The sequence below is a fragment of the Opisthorchis viverrini genome, assembly GCF_000715545.1.
Source record: "Opisthorchis viverrini unplaced genomic scaffold opera_v5_62, whole genome shotgun sequence".
Lineage (NCBI taxonomy): Eukaryota > Metazoa > Platyhelminthes > Trematoda > Opisthorchiida > Opisthorchiidae > Opisthorchis > Opisthorchis viverrini.
In genome coordinates, this window is record NW_008751718.1 from 801603 (window position 1) to 824874 (window position 23272).

Genomic DNA, 23272 nt, shown 5'->3' on the forward strand with positions numbered 1-23272 from the left:
CTAACCATTGACCAACCTGGTGTGAGAGACTCTGTGAGTGTCGCGGGACACTCTCCAGTATAGCTCAACGGATCGCTGAGGTGCGCAAACCATCACACCACGGTAAGGTCCAGTCTCTTCGTGATGGAAACTGGAGGAAACTGGAAGCCGCTTACTTGGAGCTCACCTGGTCACTAGTTTCTGATAGGATATGATTCACTGAATGTGTCAAACTGTACTAAACTGCTTAATTCACTGAACAACGAGATCAACTGGGCTTTCGGGAATCAAAACACGAACTAAGGCGGGTACGAGTTCCATTATTCAGTTTTGCTTACCACAGAGACCAAGGTTGACCCCGTGGCACTACGAACTTTAGCGTGAGCCTGTCTGTGGACAAGAGTATGAGCCGCGTCGTCACGGAACAATTTGTACCGAATAATCAGTCGTTTGACAAGATCCGCAGGCGACATGAACGCTCGATACGTGAAAAGAAAGGCCTCGGAAAACAGATAGTCTAAAAAAAGAAAAGCAGATAATGCATAAGGCAAGCAGCATACTCAATGTGTTAGAGAAAACGTAGGTGTAATGATAATTGTCTTCTTACATATTTAACAATACAGGATGTCTCCTAATGATACAATGACGGGAAGGAATTCGATCCTTCTATGAAGGTTGCAGTCAAATCGGAACTCATGCCCGGGTGACAATTTTCCTTAAGGAAAGTATATATAACATATTTCTTAAGAAATAAGCAAATGACATTCTGTACAATGGAACACAGACCTAAAAGCCATGTGGTGGGAAACAGTGAGCCGGACTAGGTTCGACTTCTCCGTATTTTCTTCACGATAAATCAAGAGTAGCTTTGGCCACTTGGAGAAGCTGACTGGAACTTGAGATACTCACAAACTCGCCGTAGGTACCCTAATTCAATTGATTTGCTCGATTTCCCATGCTTAATTCAAATGATCAGAGGTGGACTTATAAGTACGTATCGACAATGATAAACGGTAAAATAAGTTGGTTAGACATCGCTAAAGAAAAATGGAGAACGTTAGAAATTCAGTGGCCATAAATTAGCATAACATGAACAACATATTGGGTGCTCACTAGGTTCCATGACACTTGTATTATGCTGGGTCTGTAAATCAGTCAGTCAGTTTATCAGCTATCAGACGGCAGTTGTCGATCCGATGAAGCTTACTGGCTAATGTTTTCATACTTCGTTGGCAAGTCATACACTGTCTACCTCTCGATCAGCATAAGAGCGGGCAAAAATAGCTCTGCATGGCAGACGGTTCTATGTCCAGCGTTCCATAAGAAGCATACTTAACTCATCCATCGTGAGAGATTCCCACTGTTCTACAGCCATTTGGTGGATCTCAGCAGTGTAAATACGATGCTCCCATCAGACTCGACCAATAATTCGGAAATATACATAAGCAAGGCTTCTGTACGTCTCATGCGAATAGACGCCACATTTTCTATCCACAAAGCCTCCTGGATCACACCATCCCAGTATAAACACTGCCACTCATAGACGAAATGACCTCTCTCGTACTGCAGGTGTCAGAGGCTGACCAAAGTCGACATGGTCAACTTAATTCGAGAAGTAATCTCGTCTCCAGCCAGTCCACCGAAATTTATACGACTCCCCAGGTAAATAAATTTACTTTCCACGTCGATTGGCTGGCAAGTCTGAGTTTGGATTTGAGCCCACCCAAACTTGTGACACAACTTTACACTTTGCAGGTACGAAGCGAGTGTCAAACTGAGCGGCGGAGACATCCAGGTTATCAAAAATGGCCTGTATTTTTGAAGGATCCCAATCAAGAACGGCATCGTTCACACATTCACTGTCCGTGAGCGAGCGCCTCGCGAACATTTCTATCCCCGATGTCTTCTGTGCAGGAAGAGAAATTTCAAACAACATATTAGGGAGAAAGTTGAAGAGGGATGGTCAGAGAGGGCGACCTTGCCTTATCCCACTGGACGTGGTGAAGGCGGGAAAATGTTTGTTTTGTAACTGAACGCGTCCAGTTTTCAAACAGCATCTTTATAAGAGATAAATTTCAATGGGACATCCTTGATCGCCAGACATCGCTGGAGTTCGTGATGATCGACAGTCAAGAAAAAATTGTGGGACGTTTGAGAGAATGGTGCCGTTCAAGAATCTGTCTAAGGCTACAGAAATGTTCGATGCATCCTTGGCTAGGGTTGAACTCAGGGTGATTCCTACGAGTTTGTTTCTCCAGATAATCGATCAATCTGCGCAAAAGAATACCAGGAAGTACTTTGGATGCCATAGCTACTCGGCTGATGTAGTGACGTACGCACGACGTTCTTGAGCCATTTTGAAGGCTGGTATCACTATCGAGGCACCCGATTCCATGTGTATTCTTTTTAAACCCCACATCTTCCGCGTAAGGTAGTCAGACTGTACACCAGGGCGTCATCACACTCTTTGAAAAAATGCGAGGTGCAGACTACCCGGACCGAGTGCAAGGGAAAAGCAAGTTTTCAGACAAAGCGCAAAATTTGACTGAGGATGGACCAACGTGGAGTAGATCATTGGAGGTTAGTATGAGATTATTTTGGTTTATTTTGCCGGGCGACAGTCTATACGAAGCAATTTTTAAGCGATTGGAAGATGAGGTGACCGCAGTGCAACATTAGACGGATGGGGAGCGGTGTGTGGAGTCCAGTGAACGCGAGCTGCAAAGATGAATGGCACTTCCCAGTTGTCTAAGCCAACGAAGAGGGCTTAGTTGATGTAGCCCACTTTGAGGCTTTGACTGAAGTTTGACCCACAGGGCAGTAAGTAAATATACGATTTTGTCTGGGGCTCTTCTCCTAGCCTCTGATTTAAAAGTGTGAACGATGAGACAGCGGTAATTGGGAGTTTCTTGAGGGACTCTTGAGGGACTCTTCCGGAAGCCGATGAAAATAATTTTCTACCCAATTCGCTGCAAGGGACTGGCCCGGCTCGACGGCACAAGGAGTAAAGCATGACTGTCTGACTCTTAATACGGCCACATACAGCAGGAAGCTTCTGAGCAACACCAGACACCATTGTTTTAAAAGTACTGAGTAATCTGTCGGCGTCACAGGCAGTTGCAGGGTGATCGGACTGTGTGGTTTTTAGGGTCGATCTTTTCTAATTCGCTGTTCCTCGAAGAAAGGAAGCACCACTGCCAACTTAAATATGAACATGGTTGTGGCCTGACGAAAACGCCTCACCGCTTTCACACTCCTATAACGGAAGACAGTACTTCTTCACGTAGAGTGCCTCTAATACGATCTCTCGCGGTACGGGGATTCGCAATCTATGTGGGGCTGCCCCAGTTGGGTAGCTGAGTTTCAGCTAGTGTAGCTCACAAGGTTACTGCATCACTGAAGCCTTACAACTACGGCCTTACGGTAAGAACTTGAGGTCGGGTGGGGGAGAGCTGCGAGTACGTCATGACTTCCCCATACAACCAGTTATCCTACTTAGCTTGCACACAAGAGAAAGATGATATAATGTAGGTTCGAAGGATTAAGAACACATTCCCAGATTGGGCAGTCGGACCGCATTGAACCACTAGTGATGTTCTTCCGCGAGGCATATCTGCCATCTGACCGCCTGCAGCATCCTTTTAGTCATTTTGTCAATTTCATGGGTCGTCTTTGTGGAGGAGATAGTGTGTGCTAGGTATACATAGGTCCTTCGTCAAAATTAGATAAAGGACAAAACAGTGTCAACCTACCTGGATTCAACTTTTTATCGGAATAGCGCCACCCATTCCACTAGGTATGTGAAGTAGGGAGCCACATCTAGCCCACCTATTCATAGGTCCAAATAATAGTAGCACGTTACCGATTGACATCTTGCTGGCAAGGTTTGCGTGTCCACACCACGCGGGATGCGAACTTATCGATGTAATTCCGCAACCCGGGGCCTGGCGATTCGCTGTGTTGTGAGGTCTAGATGAGCATTTCTAATCTGCCCGTTGTGTTTCTTAGACGAGCTATGAGTTGCTTACATCGGTTTCCGGGCTCTGTAATCCAATTTCGACACTTTTTAACCTTACAAATTCATATATCTTGACGAAGCCCACAATCGGTGATGGGAACGAGTACGATATGATGGCTACTGACACTAAAATCAGTTGGGCTACACAAAGCTTCCCTCAAATAAGTTACACAATCGGAATGGATAACAAGAAGAGCGGAAATAAATTTTTTCGACAGCATACCTACCAGTCGAATAAAACGGTAAGCTCGAGGATGATTAGGCATGTAGGGGATTTTCGCCCCGTGGTTAGGAGAGATGTAAAAGACTTTATCAGTTTTGGGACTAGAGGAACTACATACTCGCAGCAAACCCTGAAAATCTCAACTATCCGAAAGTGGAATATGCATAATGCGACGATTTTGGTCCTGATAATATAATCTTCAGCTGAAGTAACCTTGATTTGCACCAGTAATTACATCTCAACAAAACATTCACCTATAACTAGTCACAAGTAAACGTAGCTTCAGGACACGCATCCAGTTCAGAAAGAACTTCGGTTAACCATGGAACGTCTCCGATAAAAAACTTCCCACATTTGGTGTGTTCGCTAGCAGAAAGTATGAGTGGACAACAAGCTGGGAAAACCAAGCCGGCCTCAAAAATAATACACTGGTGCTAAAATTAGACGATAAGGAATCGACCATTTATGGAACGATTTCGACATACTAGCCTGTTCTAGACTTCAAACTACGAATGCTATTCAGCCAGAAACTGTACATGAAAGTGAAATGAAAAAAAAACTATCCAAGCTACAGTTAGTCCACCGCTAACAAAGAATGGATAGGAGAAACATCACAGTTTCACCAATCACGAGCAATCAATATCACTACTATGCGATAGCACCCGTAGCCCCAAAAGACAGAATCTAGAGTTTTTCAGTCGAAGACAAGCCTTATGATAATTGTTTGTCAAGTAACAGTAAGAAGCAACCACAATCATTACGGACAAAGAAGAAAGGTTCAGCTCACGTGTACGGTGACCGGGTGAACGCCTTTGTGTGTGCTCGTGCAAGTAAAAGTTGACTTGGTGTTCAAGAAAGCGGAAACTCACATGATGGCGACATACTTCCAAACGAGGTCAAATAAACAATAAGTGCATCAATAGAGCCGGCATGCACAGATACTTCCTTGTGCTGAATGTGAAAGAAAGGTGTGCAGAAAGAGATAGAATGTAATAGTTATTCTGTGTAGGACAAAAGTTGGTAAGTAAATCGATAGCGTACCCTGAAGACAGCCAGAGAAAAACGATTCAGGAAAATGCATTTGCCAATGGCGTGGAGGAAAAACTTAATATGACCGATAAGAAAATAACGACCAGGAGTGGATTCAGGAAGACTCCCTCATGAGAACAATGTACAGGCCGCGCGCTAGACTGACTGTTGTGCGGGAAAGAACTATCTTCGTAGCTGGACCATAATCGCTCACCAAGCCAATAAGTTCGCTTGTGATCTGTATTCATTACATGCGGGCAGTTGTATTCGCAGTATCAAATATCATTTAGAGCATATCGTGGTTAGCTCAGTGTAGGGCTAGAAACCCTTCAACAGCGTTCACTGACGAAACCGGTCAAAAAAGGCCTCTATAGAGACGCACACAAAGGGCATTTGTCAGACAAGTAAGTCACCGAGTCTTGCGGGTCCAGTGTACCAAGCCAGAGTATGAGCGGGAAATTTAGATTCCTCGGGTTGTTGTCTCTCAAAAAAATATCTCAAAATAAAATTCGCCACACGATAATCGTAGGTCTGGCGGTTAGTTAGACAGACTTTATTCCACTTCTAGAATATATCACTGTCCACAGAGTTTATGGGCGTTTTGCCTCCTTCGGAATAGCGAAGAAGGCAGATAAAAGATGACACAAAACTGAGGGACACGTTTTCGTACTATGCATCAACAGTATCCAACTGTAGCAATGTTATTACGTGTACAGTCGAACGTCACGAGGCGAATTTTCGGTTGAATAACAGGAGAGAATCAGTGGAAGTAAACTTTCACAACAGTTTGATACAAATCACACTTCGTCTCCCTCTCAGTGCGGAGTGGTCAGGTCCTATGGGGTAGAAAAGCCGCGTGGCGATTGTCTTATCACGGTCGAGGTTTCGCTGTGATTTCCTACAACCAATACCTACTTAAATTGCTTGGCAGTTATGCAGTATTCTTGTGCACTCCTACACAAATACACCTTGACGATATAGTAACATTGATAGAACATCGCTGTAAACATGGAAAAGCTCGAATATGCCAGCTTTGTTTTCTTTAGAAAGATCTCATCCAACTTAGAGTTGCGGCGTATGTCATAGAGACACAACCTTGATGTACCATAAGTTTGACCGCTAAAACAAGTGCACGAAAGCATGTGCTATAGGGAATCCATGGCAGGCTTCATAATCGAGTAAAAACGGTTTTTCCCAACCGCGAAACTCCTGAACGTTCACGCACCTTCATTGGGAGTAAAGTAATCAGGTCCAATATGTCTAGCTGAGGGGAGCTCGAAAAACCTAATTGCTGACAAGTAACTTAACGCATACGCGGTCAAAGCCATTTACGTACTTAGAGACGTGTCAGACTAAATGAGCCACCCAAATGAGACTTAATCCAGGCTTCCGTGCAATTATCCGGACTCATCATCTCTAAGCCGTTGGCATCATCCTAATCTTGGCAGCCGGCATTCGGAGTGAGCCCGATAATTAAGGAGACTGGACTGCAAAAAAAGAAAGAGTCACGAAGCACACCAAGTAGCATTCAACTTTTGATTTCCCGACTCACTTTTACCCTATTCCCATCTGACCGAACGCTCATGAAAACCTACTGGGGGGAAACCTGGCACGCGATCCCAACATTAATTCTGAAAAATGAAATTACCATAAAAAATTTTACCACCCGATAGATCACAGAAATGCAAATGATCATCGGAAATCCATTTGGAAGGCAACATAGGTAGGTTGCTCAGCCGGGAAATCGGTATTCACAAGGTAAACGCAACGGAACAATTCCAAAATGCGAGTAAAACGCACTCAACTAGGAGGCGTGAAATTTTACAGTTGTACACTGCGTATAAAATTCTTTAAGGAGGGATGCAGATACTCACAGATTCCGAATCGGTCCAGACCAAATATTCGTCTGCCTTTATCAGACCGAGAATTTCGCGACAAATGGGAAATTCAGTTGGGGTGCTTTCGACCCTGAAACCACACAAGGAAATAAGGCTAATGATGGGACGTGTTGCATCACTGATAAGGAATACATGAGTGTGAAACCAACAGAAAAATTGAAACTCATCAACGAACACGTTTTAGGAATAAACATAGATTAGAGATACGATCGGATGGAAGCAAAAAGAGTCATTAATTTCGTTTGGTACATGTCGCCACATCAGTTACAAGCCACCTTATTCACTCTGAGATTCGGAGTGTACAAGCATAGTAAGAACGAATTTGAAAGAACACACTGGCCTGCTTAGCCGTGATAAGTACGGGTCCGTGCAGCGTGAGCTGATGGCAACACGCTTGCCTCCCAAGCGAGCTGTTCGGAGATAAGATCCCTGTAGGAACAAGGACGTGCAATGCTGAATATCTCCGATAAAGGCGAAACTCGAGTCCAGTGCTTCCACTTAGAAAGGACTAGGTAGAACATTCACAACAAAAGGGAGGAATATATAAACCAGGGCAGAGGGAGTACAAATACTATGAATCCCGCAGCTCCAACTGCTCAATAGACTATGTTGAACACGACGACAATAAGGTGTATAGGGAAGCATTTTTACTCCACAATTGCGTGCTGCAAAACAATCACAAAGTTGTGCGTCGTCCAGCAGTCAACGGCATGAATTAGTGCATGTTCTACCGTGTCTATCGGACTGAAAAATCGACGAAGATATCTGATCGATACTAATTCTGAAGATTTTACCCAACGTTCACACCATTCGCTGTGAACAGTTGGGTTCACTTCGTCAGCTGAGGAAAGCGTATCTATAGCAAGATGAGCGAAGTGATACCGCGCACATCTAAGGCCGACTATACAAATGTTTACCACACCATTCTGCTGGTTAACCCAGCTTTTAGCGAGCCCAGCCCACTAACAAGGGAGCAAAATATCCATGCCGGTGAGGTGATGATTGACACTATTTTGGGCGCTCCCTGGTTGTCGGCCATGTCGGCAGCGACCTCGCAATCTTTTCCTATAGTCCATTGACTTGACTTGCGACATCTACCCAAATGACCAGACAAGGTGAAACAACTCTACTGTCACGAAACGAAAGCTACGATTGGGAACTTGATGCGGACAAGGTAGGTATTTAGATCTCTTGAGATATTAGGGTCTTGTTGGATACGTTGGTTGCTATAGACCGTTGGCGGGTACAGAGCATGCTGACCCCAATCCGATGGAGTGCGATTTGCCTAGTTTTTACGATCAGCTTCTTGCTGCTGTCGCCCGTTTTGGAGATATTTGGGATCGGCATCAGGCCAGTATTACGGCTGGGCCACGGGATGCTTTGATGTTAGGAGGTACGGATGTGCCTCCAAGATGGTTTTCTTTGGAGTGACGAAATATTTGTCGAAATATTTGCCGCAGTCCGTTGTACGATCTCGTGAGATGCTTTTCCATGCAATTGCTTGGAGGAGTAATTAAACGGAAGGGTAGCCGTTACAAATACTCACCCAAAGATACTTGGCTATACTCACTCACACATCGGCACCTTTCCTAATCCGGGATACCGATTCCACAATTTATGGATACCAGTCTGAGTGCGGATATCCCACCTATGCAGGCGCGTATCCGGACGTATCGCACTGCTTTCGAATTACGAGTGATTCATATGGTTCCAGTGCAGTAAGCTAAAGCCAATTTAGAGCATGCTGTTGTGTATCAGCAGCAGGGCGAAGATATCCTCGTGTCACTAAATGCGTACTTTGCAACCTGGCAGGGTGGCGCGGCGGATACAGATGCCATGATGGCGCGGATAGCTGATTATGTGGTGGCAATTTGGAATTGCTTGGTGGAGTAATCAATCGGAAGGGTAACCGTTACATAGCAACGGTATGTAGAGTTAATCGGCGTGGAGCTTCTGTGCTTTTCCGTTAAATCCGAACATCGGAACTCCTCGTCAGTGGTTCACGTCCTAAGCACTGGGCTATTTCGAGTGAATGAGAAATATATGCAAAAGCCACTAAACAGTATTTCCAGCTTTACTCAGGAAGTGATACAGAGGTGCAATCAGAGCGAAAGGATCAAGAGTGATTTTTAAACTGGTAGTGGTAGTTTGTCCAGAGGATGTATGGTTTCTCCAGCATCACGTACTCTCGAAGAAGCGATTGGAGGGACCAGCCGGTTAACGGTGATTAGTTTGGAGGAATCGTGAGTGAGATCAAGCGCTCATAAATACAAACTTGTGAGAAATCTGAGATTTCAGTAGAATTATTGTATACACAAAATGAAAGGTTGAGATAATTTGATTGTTTTCGACTCTTTATCTCCTCTGTGGTACAACGAGTGACCTCTACAGCAGTCTTGGACGCTTCCTGAACAAACTGCTATCCTGGTGAACGGGACGCATAGTTTTACATAGGGATCTTTGGGCCTGATAAATAATAACCATGATTGATCCGCGATGTAAGAAACAGTTTGCTCCAGAGCTAGTGATTAACGGGAGAGTACATAAGATACATCCAAAACCTTACACTTTCGGGGTCTTCTGGAGTGAGCTGAATGATTCTGAAATCTGGACTGGTTCGGGCAAATCTTCAGAACGCGCAACCTCCATTTGATCTCCAGTATCATCTGGCTGAAGGACTTTACTGTCATCCTCTGTCTCACTTGCGACACCAGCGGAAGCACCCTAAAATGAAGGTGTGGCGCATTCGGATAAGCTTGTAAATTGACTAGGAAAACACGGGAAAGGTGCAAAAAGGCAGACAAAAACATTATCATTTAAGCTTCAATTGCGCGAGAGTTTGAGGGAGAATGCAACTATGGTCTGAGTGTTCAAGATTACGCAAGTGTCAAGGAAAGACTCATTGTACAAGTCAGTTCCCATTCTCAAACTATCTTCATCTAATTAAAGCTTTGTCTGGCAAGTGGAACCAAGATGCACCATGCAACTGTCTCGTCCTTGCTGAAAATCGCCAGGAGTTCATATATCACGTATTACTAGAGATCTGTACGTGCCACCAGCGGGCCTTTAGTTGAACACTATGGTGTTCAGCTTCGAACACATCATCAGCAGTCATAGTCATTAATTTAGATACTACATAGCACCACTAACCTCCAATCACACACTCCAAGCCCGTAATCCTATGCTAAGTAGCTCCTTAAGTGGCGATTCCCACAGGTTGCCTGTTGTTTTTAGGCTGCGCAAAGACACTGAAATTGCAGTCGGTGTTTTATCCTTCAAGTAGAAACATTTCATGCCCACTAGACCAGCAAATACCTCAGTTCCTCAGTTTGTTAAGAACTGCATGACAACACATCCACCGGACAAGAAATGATGAGGTAGGCTTGGCATCATATTAACACTAAAGAAGAGGGCTTAAAGAGATACTGCTCTGGACTCGCTCAGCAACCGAATGACCTTGAAGCATCTGCGATTCAAAATATTCTCAAAGTCTATTGGTTTCGAGTAAACGGCATAGTTGTACGGCACACAGACTAGGAAGAGAAGCGCGTTCAGATGAATGAGAGGTGAGCTATACCACCAATTTGACGCTGCTCTAAGACAGAGAGTACATCACCAAGAGATGTACTAACGTTTGCTCAATGATCAGAAATCTATAGTCCATTGTCTCTCAGAAACAGAAGTCTATGAAGTACAACTGATCAGAAAAAGGAAAGTGATGAATTTATACCACCTTCACTTCGAAAAGAACATTGTACTGACTAAAAATCTAACCGCAGACATAGGTACATTGTCGAGGTAGTACCCTACCCCCAGAGTTCAAGGGTGGGTAGATAGACTAAGCCCGATGGCGTCGCGCTTTGACAAGTGTATATCCGTCCTAAGCGCCTAAAACATGTTTACTATGAATAAGGGTTTGCATCATTGTCGCACCGGGTCCCTTTTCGAATTCGTATTTTCGCTGTTCTGAAAACCGCTCGCAACCGGTATTAAAACTGATTGCCACCAAAGTAGCTATTCAGGAACGAAGGAGATCCTGAAGTGGAATACACCGAAGAGTTTGCAATTTTTCGCTGTTTGATGTCTTCATTATGGCAGCCCGATTGAAAAACTCTAGGCAAAAGAAACATTACGTTTAATTGTAGTAGACCATAAAGCTCATGTGTGGAAATGAGCGCTCTCAACCATCATACCACCAATTAAAGAGGTCATACGGAAGAAGCCCCGTGATCAGACGATTTTTGTTCGAGATGGAGAACCAAAAATTTCTACGTGCTGACATCTTAAAAAACAATGGGTGCTGCTGACGATGAACAACTTCATAGGCTCCGCCAGGGGATCAAGAATGATGACGGCTCCTGAATTCATTCTAGGACGGAGCGATGCAGTAGTACGGCGGTATTGGGTTAGTCGATGAGCACTTTCTTTACCGGTCCCGAATTCGCCGTATTCTGAGACCACTGTGGTCTTCGATTTGGACTAAAACACTTAGAATACAGGTGATCGATTGTTCATATCACCGTGATACTGTGATATCGCAGCTACAGTACGGGCTGTTTTGTTGTATGGCTGTGAGACTTGGCCTGTTCGAGCAGCGGACCTGAGACTTCTTCAGGTGTTCGACAATCGTTGTCTCAGAACCATAGCTCGTGTGGGTTGGTGTCGCCGAATCCGTAACGAGGCAGTTAGAAAGCGTGTTTTCGGTTGTGTAACGGGTACTTCCATTGAAGAATTTGTCCAGCACCTGAAGCTGCGTTGGTTGGGACATGTGTTACGTATGCCGCACCATCGTTTGCCGAAGAGAGTACAGTTTCCCATGCCCAATTCGGAGTGGCGTAAAAAGAGAGGTGGCCAACCCTTGACTTGGAAGAGGAGTATGAAGGAGATCACAAAACGCTTGGGTGCTGTCGGTGCTACTCGCCTTCCAGGATGGGGACCGCGTGATCCTCACTGTGCCTAGTTAGAGACTGCAAGATATGACTGCAAATCGATGCCAGTGGCGTCCTTGTTAGTTTCTTTCCAGATTGCCCGAGTGGGTGTCTGGAGGTGTATGCAACGCGCAGTGAATGTAGGAAGGTAGCACTGTGTCCCTTTCCTACCAACTTTCATTCTTTTCCCAATGAGGTTTTCACATAAATCATGGTTGTACGGAATCGAGGCAGCAGTGTTGAACACTTGTCACGTTGTCAATGATGATGATGGCGGTGGATTCCCCTTTCCGATTGTTTTTCTCATCCTATGAGTATGGCGAATTGGATCGTACGTCGTTCAGGCACCAGTGTTCTCTTACTAGTGTTGCTGTCTGTACTGATGAGAAGAGTCATTAGTCTGTCACTGCTATCCTACTAAGTTGCGTACTTGTTACTTTCCAGTTGCCAGGTGTGGAAGTTGGTGGGATCCAATGCCAAAGAAAGACCAGGACATTACTAAGGGGGGAATCCCTTCGGCCGATGTCGCTCTGAAAGACATAGTGACAGACCCACACAAACTGGTGACCCATGGGAAAGATAAAAAAGGATTTTGGCCACGTCAGATTTTTCGTCGGAAGAAGAATGTTCCCCTCGTATGTTCTCGTTTCGTTTTACATTCGTGCTGCGTTTACACGAACTGCACTTGTTCTCTTCAACACATTGCACACTTTCCTGCTGGTTCACACGTTACATTTAGCATCATAGTATAACACTGTCAAGCATGGTGATTAGTTTTTTGTGGGTAAATTCTTGGCCAGATAAGTATATTCTACTCATTCCTGGACAGAAACCGGTTTTCATTTACTTTTCAGTTTTTCGAAAAATATATGCAGTATCTTCCTGCATACCACGTCATCTGACGCCAGAATCTATTATGGTTGGAGTGTTATAGCCTTGTTAACTTCACTCACTGAAAATCGTAGTTTCGGAATAGTTGCGGCAAGAACCTAGACTGAACAAGTCGAGATGCCGAGGTTGTGTTCGAACCACGGATCTTCCGGTCAATAGCCGGAGCCACTTAACTCTCTTGGGCTCCATGTGTTGTCCAGGTGGTCGTCAAATGTTCTCCCCGTACTTTGTCTTCAAATTCTCAATTACTTGCCCCTCAGCGGCTGCAGCTCAGCCGTCGTATGCTTAGGGAGGAAGGACAGTTTTGTCAATAATGCTGTACACTATGACAGTCGACAACAAAATTTTCTTCCATCCCCAAGGGCTAGCCCGTCAATCGAGCATTGGAAGTCTTCCATTTTTGAGATTCAGGTCTACGTTTACTTTTAGGACGTCGTTATGGCTGTAACTTTCGCACCATAGTTTCATTTACCCACGTTTCGATACAGTCAACTTATTTCATCATGATTAAGTGTATCTCTGTTGTACCCTCTAAAATCCTAACTTTTAGCTGGACACGAATAGTCCTTTTTCGACTTCCCTCTGATCGATTTGCTTTCTTTTGCGCCAGTAGTTCGACGTGTTTACATCACTTCCAAAATGCAAGTTCAGGTCGTTTGTGGATGAGCTCGTTGTTGTTTTTGTCCGGGCTCGAAATTAAATCACTAAGTTCGTTGTTTACTCGCCTTCATCTCAGTGTTCTCAAAACTTGGGAGGAGTTAATCCTAAAAGTCCTGAAAATAGTGCCGGATCTCTTACTTCCAACAGAGTCAAGAAGAAATGTCACTCCTGAGAGAGTCCACTGAGGGCATCTCCTCCTGGATTCTGATGAGGCCCTCTGAATAGGCCGTTCCAAACCTGTAGGGAATTCGCGAGTTCGTGGAGGGTGACTTTACTTCTTAAGTAAGGCAAGTATTCTGATAATACTTGTGCAAACTAGAAAAGACGCATAACTCTGGACGACTTGGGTTATGAAGTTGTTCAAAACCTGGTTTACTTGAATAAGCGGTCTTCTCAGATTAGAAATTACAAAGATATTGTTTCTGCGTGACAATATTTGAATTTGGCCATCCCAATACCCGTTCTTTCGGTGGCTTGTTCGTCTTTCACGTATCAGTTTTGGTGTGTGGAGTATCTACCTCTGCTGGATAGAGGATTCAAGTTAGGTCTGGATAAATTTTCGGTGCGCGTATAGTTTGCGACTAGACAATCAAAGTCTTAGTGGTGTGCTTTTCCACGGATGCTGCGTGAAACACTTGTTTCAGCGCATGGTATCGTAATTGTGATCTTGGAACTATTTAAACCTACGATAGAGGCATGCTCTAAATTTGCGGCTAATCATGAAGGATTTCGCCGGCTTCAGTCACCAGAACATGCTATTTCCGGATTAGGACATCGATTTTAGTAAAACAGATTTCGAGTTGAATAAAGTCTGAAACGTTGTTTTGGAGATGTATACTGAACAAGTAAAATCTACAAAACTGTGGACAAAAGCTTCTCAGCTCATTGAATAACTGATAAGTTCAATTCCAAGTAACATCCATAATTTCAGTTGAAGGTCGGGGAGATTCAGTGTGAGTTGAACTGGGTTAATTTGAAGAAACCAGCTCATTTAAAGAAGACGGGCTAGTTTGTCGAACAAACGGTTCTGCTAGTTACCGCAATTTTTCATCTTCCATGTTTGGGTACACTGGTGTTGGATGAAATACACAACGCCTGATGTGAGTCCACTCCCCATATGCCAAAACGGTCCATTCCCTGTGATGGCTGCTCTTTGAGTAGACTGTTGTGGTGGCCCCAACAGCGTGTCCGTTAGCTGAACGGTAGGTGTCCTTTTGGTTGGATTCCTATGAAAACCACTCTGTGCTATCTCCTTAGCATCCTTGAGAGATTGACCTTTCCCCATCCATTTTTCTGAAAGTACGATTGTTCCAATTTATGGATTTGATCTTCATGTGCTCTTTTCTTTCTATTCTAAGTAAAATACCAAAGAGATTAGCCCCGTACTTTCGTTTTTCTTCCCTGCCCAAACAGCCTTCCATCGATATCCCGAAGATACAGGCTAATTTGATCACTGATCTGTCGGCCTTAGCCTCACAGCTGGTCGTCACCGTTACCGTTTCCGACCACACCAAGTGGGTTAATCGGATGACCGAATGCCTCAGCCTCGTTCGTCGTCACGTAGCCTCTGGCGCAGCTTGTATTCAACCGTTTCTCCTCACTGCAGGGAGTGCATCGGTTTCCACGAACTAGTAAGTTGCTCCATCCCAAACCTACCCAATTTCGTTTTCGTATATCCTCAGTGTTTGTGTTTTGGGCTTCCCGACGTTAATTACGATACCAGTAAACGTGTGTTCCACCTTGGTTTTAGCCGACCTGCAATGGAAAAGCTATCTGATTTTCACGATGCCTACGTGGCTTTCCTTGACTGGATCAACTCAGTCTCTTCTGTGGACAATCTGGCGCGAGTAACACCTGGATCCAACCTCATTGATGGTAGCACACGTTGCCGCGGACAGGCGTTGTTCAATACATTGCAGTTCTCAACCCTTGTACGTCAGTGTTTTATTATGGTTTGTCTAGTTTCTGAGGCTCAATCTCATCTTACATTAATTACCTTCTATGGGCTTACAGCATCACGAGCATCTTAAGCTTTGACTAATAACCGATCTTCCAATGATGGTTCATTTTAACCTTTGCTGAGAAGGCTGCTCATCCTTTATTGTGTTTTGTCGGCAGTCAGTATAATTCGTGGTTCCAATGAGGTCACCATAGAAGGTGTGTTTAGGGGCAAGATGGTGCGAAGATTCTCCACGGAGAAACCCCCTTCAGTCCAAATTTTTCCAGTATTGAATCGCCCTTAGCCACCACACTTCGCTCGAGGTGATTGGCCGGAAATGGACTCATACCATGAATTTATTTAGTAACCCAAGTTCCCAAAAAGATCCGGTATTATCTCTGGCCAGACAGAATTGTCAACAAATTGATTCTTTCAATTTCCGTCCCGTGTTCATCTCCGTACACTCCACATTAGTGGAATAAGTCTACGTCCTATGCTATGTGTCATTCCTGATCGTCGAACCGATCCGCATATGCCTGACTTTTTTTGGTCTTGGTTGGTCGTTTGTCTCTACTGTCCGATCGGGCTTTGGTTTTTGTTCCTCCTTGTCACCACCATCCATAGTTCGAGCATGATCTGCTGAGCTGGAGTGGCGGCGAATCAAAATAGGTTACGGACAGTAGTGAGCGGATTACGGCCGCTTCCAGGACTCCTCTGGAAACAGCTCTGCTTGCGAGCGGACGTTCCCAATTCTCTTCTTCCGGTACCCTTGGCTCATGAGTGCTTTCGTCTACTCATAGAGTGGTCCTCCCTGCTTTCCGAAGCCCTTGCATTAACATAGCTTAGTCCATACGTTTGAATGGTTTGCTGAAGTCCACATGCACAATGTGACCTGTTTGACGGTAGTCCCTGGTATCACAACACGCTTTGCGTACCATAACAATTTTGTGATGCGAGGCCGTCCATTATGATATGATATGATATCACCGTTCGAACCCATACATTACCAACACAACTGTTACGTGGAAAAGACTGGATTACGAGCTATGAACGTCCACCTTCAACGCAGTTAATGCGTTGAACTAACTCGGTGATAGACATCTACTGTCCCTATGCTCTTACTGAACAGTAACTGATATCACCATAGTACCCCAACAGCAAAATCATGGGCAAACAATGAGAACTTCCTCAAACTATTCAAGCAAAATGAACAAACCGAGAATTGGATCAAAATAATTTTGCTGTCTTGACACCAAGTCAAGACAGGAGTAACATAAGAAGAGAAAGGCCGCCTCCTTCCGTACCATAAACCGTGAGGAACGCAACCAGTTTGCACCTCCGTTAGAAGAATAAAACTAGACGAGGATACAGAAAAGAGATATTCGAAAATATCTACGGTGACTTACGTCTCTGAGGGCTTCTAAACCACCAACCTGAAGAGTACAAATTGAAAATAAACGCATAAAGTGCTAAAACCGCAGTGCAGTGATTCTTAAAAGCCAGTATATAAGGGAAAAGAAATCATGTGCAGTTTACAGTGGCAAGCATGGACTGCGTGAAAAAGTGGGCTTGGGATTCGGTTGAAAAATAAATTAGCTTTACTACACTGTTGTATGAATGAAAGTGTTTCCATTGTCTACGTGTCCGTTTAAAGTTGACTGGTCCCATTAAGTGTTGAAAAATAGACCCATATAATTGGAAAGCCGTTCTAAACCATAAAATAGAATACACTGATGTCTGGTAGTTCGCGGCAAGCTAGAAACATCATTTAAAGAGTTAACAACACCTACGCTTAGAGGCAAGGTAACAAACTTCACCTTGAAGAAAATTCAAAGACAATCCAGTGCACATCGCCCGATGTTCAGAACCTAGTGGACGCACTCAAAGGTAGTTCGGCGTTAATGAACAAGCAGATTGGGTCTGTTTGAGTTGTTAAGAGGACAGAGTTCTAGTTCAGATAAGTATGTGTAAAGGAACCCTCTAGTGATTATTCTCATTTGGGCCAAACTAATGATAGGTATGGAGTGCTACCTGAGCACGCATTTGTACGTTGCAGCCGAGTTTGCCCCATGAAATTAAGACGATTCTGTTAACAGGAAGCCTACAAAACACAGAAGAATTGATGTCAATTGGGTAATCACCATTTCGGAGGCTGACGCTTTGGTGTTGTTTAACTATGTCAATTGGTTTCAAAGAAATCGTGTTCTAGCGAAAGACGATGTGGGGGGAGGACGGAACAGTAGCACTCTGGCGCCATGGCAGCAAAACTTGTTCAAGTAAACTGGACGGAAATTGAGGACACGAATGCCGTTGGCATTCCAAGCTAATGTTTCAAGCTAATCACACTGATGGGGTCGTAGACCCATATCCTAGACGGCAAGGCGCAGAAGAGACAACTAGTCATGCCGTGAAAGTTCGTATCTGCGACAAAGATATTCCTTTACAGTGCGATATAGAAGAAACCGATTTGGAATTTTCGCAAGACTCCTCAAAGCGGCCCACCTACCAGGACACTACATAGCCTGCAAATGGCGGTGATATCACCAAAAAATTTCAAATATTATGGTCACCCACAGGGAACTACGTCTGATGAAACCGAGGAATGTAAGACTGAAAAATAAGGTAAAGGGTTTCAGCGAATGAAGCTTTTACATAAACAGAACACGTAATGAAACCTCTCAAGAGCAACCGTTAGCGGAACCATTCGAAATCCATGGCCCAAGGGTTGGAGGACATCGTAAACAGACAAGCCTCTGTAGATGTTTATCTACCTCGATGTGGAACTTGGGTCCACTGTTTAATTTTAAAAGAGCGACAGTAAGCAGTTAGGCACAGAACAGTCTGTTTCAGCTTGTATAACGACAAACCCCGGAAACTAGTTCTAAAAGGATCGTGAGAGGAAGTTGACAGGACCTAGTGAAGGCGGGCGCTCCAGCGGGTGGTGAGGGGGGCGCCGTCAGGAGTGTACGGGACAGAGGCAATGCCATGATGCGGGTAATAGGCGCTTCCCCACCAGAACATTTTTACAAGAATATAAAAATCTGATGTTCACTAGAGTGATGAGCACTAAACGCAAGGAAATAACCACTTACTAGTCGAACACTACACGTGTGCTGAACGCTGGTAGAGCGATGTACATCACCATCCGGTGTCGGCTGCGCGTAAGTTTGTACGTACGACATTTTTTTCAACCGTTGATGGGGTCCCTCCGCTGATTCCTGAATGTCCCAACTGGATCGGAAAAAATTTGTCAAATTCACAGATAGGCGTCTATCCGCTTCCGGGTCCGTTTCTGTTAACCCAAACTGAAACATATACTGAGTCACTGTGGAAAAACCGAGATATGAACAGTAGGTGTTACAGAGTATGCATAAGTGTGGCACAAGATGAAGAGATGCGGTCTGAGATGACTAGTGATCAGTGACAGCTGTTAGCACTATTCTAGTTAGAAATAGTTAATCATCAGTGAGACATACTGGGGCGTAACTGCCATACAACTGTGAGGAAAGTCTGTGAGGAAGAAAGTCTTGGTAAACCGCAGAGAGCAGAGGGAAGGATGGGGACTTCATGTGAAAAAGTCCTATATCCTCAGGAGAAACTGTCAAAACTGTCAAGAATAAAGTACCTACACCTTGGAGCACTACTAACATAAACAAACTTGAGCCTCTTGTCGAAGTGAGGTGCCATTAGCGAGATCGAACCAACGTCGTTTGCGAACCTCACTCGACAGAAACCCAGCGTACAACGACAGGCTAACTTTACTAGGTAGTGGGTTCGGAAATCACAGCACGTGAGCCACCAGGACCATTTGCGTGTCATGTTCTGCAGGGCCTCCAGACACGTGCAGAACACTAACAAAGAAGGCGCGAAGATTTCACAGCACTGTCTGACTGTAGCAGATTTCATTTAACATCGTAATATCAAGGATTGTGCCCTACCAAAAGCGAAATCACAGTAGCTACGAAAAGAATAGAGAACTCTACTTGGTGGAAGGTAGTTCAACGCGCACCGTAGCACAAGCTCCAGTCATCCTAACTTGGTAAGCTCAACCTGCCGTTTTAGCGACTCTGATTCTTTGCTCACGGGCTGAAGCCAGCTGCTTATGCTATGCAACGTCGAAACCAGTGATCAAACATCCGAAGACATTTGGGATCCTCGGATAGGTGGGTCCAAGTCTCCCAACTGTAAAGATCGTCTAACAGTTGCCTTGTATACCGAGTCCTTTGGTTACAGCGAATCCGTCCCCAACACCACAAATGACGCAGCTGGTAATCGCCAGTCACAGTTTGGTTATAAGCACGTTGACTTCATCTGTTACGGAGTATGCAGCAATATGTGGGTACGTATGTATGCAGTATGTGCGCCGACCAACAAATTAAGGTTCTCCACTTTGAATTTTCCTGAAGTACCGTGAAGATGGAAAACACATACCGAAATATCGGATCACCTCGGGAATTCTGTTTAAGGTGCTTCGTTCAGACACACAACCGTCAATCGAAAAAAGTGACTGCATAGTCCGAGTCCATTAGTCTCCCTTGCCTAGATCCATGGAATGTTCACTGCATGCTAATGATGATGAATGTATACGGGTCAACGGTAGTGACCATGACCTAGAAAAGCATCAATGAAGAAATTGGATTTCGATCACTTTTAGCTCCCTGAATAGCGGGTAGCTGAGTTTCTAACCACATAACCAATAGAATATCTGTACAACTTTCATCGTTTTCGTCAGTGTTTTTAAAGAGAACTGGTGCCAGTTTTCGTCCATAAGAGATAATTCCCGGATGTATCAGGTTCAATCAAACTGGCAGTGATGAAAGATGTCAAATTTAACGACATGGCGACTAGCTGAAAAATCTAAATTCGACACCGATAAAGTCCTAATCAGACGGCTGATTATATATGCTGGAAACAATCAGTTGTAGAAAGAAAAATAAGAGAAGCATGCTTACAAGGACGAAGTGACTCCGAACGAGATGGAATGTTAGGTATCGGTGGTTTCATCGGACTTGGTTCTTCATCTACCTCGGATGAATGATCATCGGTTTCACGGGAAGACTCGAACGAAGTTTCATTCTTCACACTATGAAGAGATTTATGGGACCTCGTGTCGGAAAGCCCGATCAAGGAATCCGTTTCATCTGTTGGTGACGGTGGCTCAGAGCAGGGTGAATTTGACTGCGCAGGGACACTGGGAGTGTCCACGTTAGGTACGCCAGAGGCGAATACAGCACGACTAAGGTCAGGTCCTGTTCCGTCGGGCAGAGACGGTGCGACGACAACCTACAATACATCGAGTGTTTAGTAAAAAGACCGTGGGTGGAATAGCTACAACAATTTGGTCACAGGATTGCAACTGTAGTGCGGTTATCGGATTACTATTGACACTTATAGACGTATAGATCCAAAAAAAGATGGTGCTATTGTATAGCATAAATGGATAACTGTTTCATCTCTTGTGGAATAATATTATTGAAGAAGCAGAATGACAAAAGTTGCATGCACAGTCTATCACCATCACAATATCTCAAGCCACATTCGTCTAGGCTACGAACCGCTAAATAACTCAAAAGAATGAATGGTGGCATACATACTGGTCAAGTACTGGAAAAATTTCTACTTGGTTGGTGGTGACTAAAAAGGTAAGATGCACTGAATAAACCACGGAGGACATGTAGTGCAAGTTACCGGTTAAAAGAGCTGCCTACATGAGCTATGATCTATGTGTTTGTAGGCCGATATTTTACAATAACCATTCTGAGAGTCGCCTGGGAGTTTACTTCACGCGATTCTACTTTGACCATATAATCCAAACAAAATTGAGATAGTGAAGTTGTTAATAAGCGAAATTACCAGTAGCAAGTTTCTTCGTTTGGAGTCAACTGCAGTACCTCAACTGTTCACGTTCGAGCGACCTGACAGCATCTCACCCCTTGCTCTTCCTTCAAGTGGCAGGCGGCGAGGCACCAAAAGCGAATTATAGCTGAGCGATTGGTGTCCTTAGTTGCACAGTTCAAATAGTACAGTTAAAATATGATTCTGTGAAAGAAAACCCACGGCTTCATACGTTCCTATATGTATGGTCACAATCGACGCCGTAAACTACCTCAACAAACTCTTCACATCGTGTTGTTCATGCTACCTAGGTGCTAGAAACATAATCCCCCGCCTTTGGGCCTGAACAATGTCCAATCCTGTTCAGTCCAAGTTTTCAAGCACGAACTAGGTGCATGAGAATGCATGGTCTCGAACTCGGCAAAAAAAATGGAATGAGTGAATGTTGGCGAGATGATATCAGAAGCAAAACTAGGTAGTAGACTTCGAGAAATACACTCATTTGCAAATCAATTTGGTTTTCAGGGGAGACTCCTGGGTAGTAGATTGTAAGAAACGAGGGTGTTTGATGAAGCATAAAGGCACCACTGGTTTCGTGAATCCATCACATCAACTGGTGATCGTAGTCCCCAAGATAGCAAACGGGTTCACAAAAAGAACTAAGGTCTTCGATTAGATACACCTCGTTGTAGTGACACCGTTTACCTTGTGAAAAATTACCCAAAACTGAGGATACAACCCAGTAACCAAATTTCGTCACCCGAAAGGAAAGACGAATGTTTCTACCCTCCAAAAACGTCGTTACAAAAAGAGTGAACTGTTACTTTGCCGCATCGTAGTAAAGATACGAGGTAAGTTGTCTACATCAAATGCATTCTAGTGGGATTGGCCGGAATTTCCCTATCAAAGTGTACACCACGCTACAGTTACTGACTGACGTCGCCTTAGCTTAAGGAGAAACTAAAATGCGAAATCAAAAAGCACTTGTCAAAACGGAAGAGTTAAGATGCAACAAATGGTTAAAAAGCGTGCACATTTGAGTGTACCACTGCAGTTACCACACGGAAACGCAAGCGGTGAATATAACGGACAAGAAACAAGAACACGGACACGCACCCACAAACATGCGCACACGAACACACACAGGCACCTGTCTTAGTCGGTGTCGCTCAATCACTACATGTCGCTGAAAATAACGTCGATACTTTTTCCCATTCGCTTCAATCAGCTCGGAATCATCCTCAATGTTAGTCTTGATTTCTGAATGACAGACAGGTTGATTACCAGAAAATAGACCATCGGTGTCCTTGACAGCCGAACACGAAGTGATACCAGTCGGTGGACGTTGTTGACCTGATGCTTGATCATCACCATTTGTCGACGCCGAGTGCAGACGGAAAAACGCTACGTTCGCTTCTGGTAGAAACGGATTGAGCATCTGTTGAATGCAAAGCATATGGCCATTCGAAAAGATTAGGGGAAGAAAATCCTGATCGACACTATGCTCGTTGCACGAATCCTACTGGACTCTCACGTCAAAGAATCCAGAACAATACTTGGAACCTGTCTGAAGGGGAAACGCATATTCCGTGTGACATAAAAAACGCGTCCGTGTGAAGGTGTGAAGAATCAGTGGTGGGAATATCACAACATTGTTGATGTTCATGCCAGACCGCGGTTGTCCGCAGGGATACAGTTCACTAGCATGGAGATTTCACAGCCACGTAGCTAACTTATTCCTCCTCAAACGTATTCAGCATACGTGGCAATCATTAGTTCTGGGGAGGTAATAGGTACTCCGTCGCATGGAAAGTCATGGTCAATCCTTTCCGGTTAGAGTTCAATTGTTGATTGACATATTCACAAACAGAA

At 44.4% G+C, this 23272-nt stretch overlaps 1 protein-coding gene across 1 annotated transcript in view; it reads right to left on the bottom strand.

The window, feature by feature from the left end:
- T265_04006 (hypothetical protein) overlaps positions 1-23272 on the bottom strand; it is a gene marked incomplete at both ends in the record, with an annotated part of 52653 nt that overhangs the window by 11795 nt on the left and 17586 nt on the right. Inside the window, 8 exons of the mRNA XM_009168624.1 lie at positions 318-496; positions 5090-5171; positions 7124-7217; positions 9714-9871; positions 16972-16998; positions 18658-18890; positions 20518-20848; positions 22521-22838. Of these exons, the coding sequence (XP_009166888.1) occupies positions 318-496; positions 5090-5171; positions 7124-7217; positions 9714-9871; positions 16972-16998; positions 18658-18890; positions 20518-20848; positions 22521-22838 (1422 nt within the window). The remainder of the gene's footprint in view (positions 1-317; positions 497-5089; positions 5172-7123; positions 7218-9713; positions 9872-16971; positions 16999-18657; positions 18891-20517; positions 20849-22520; positions 22839-23272) is intronic.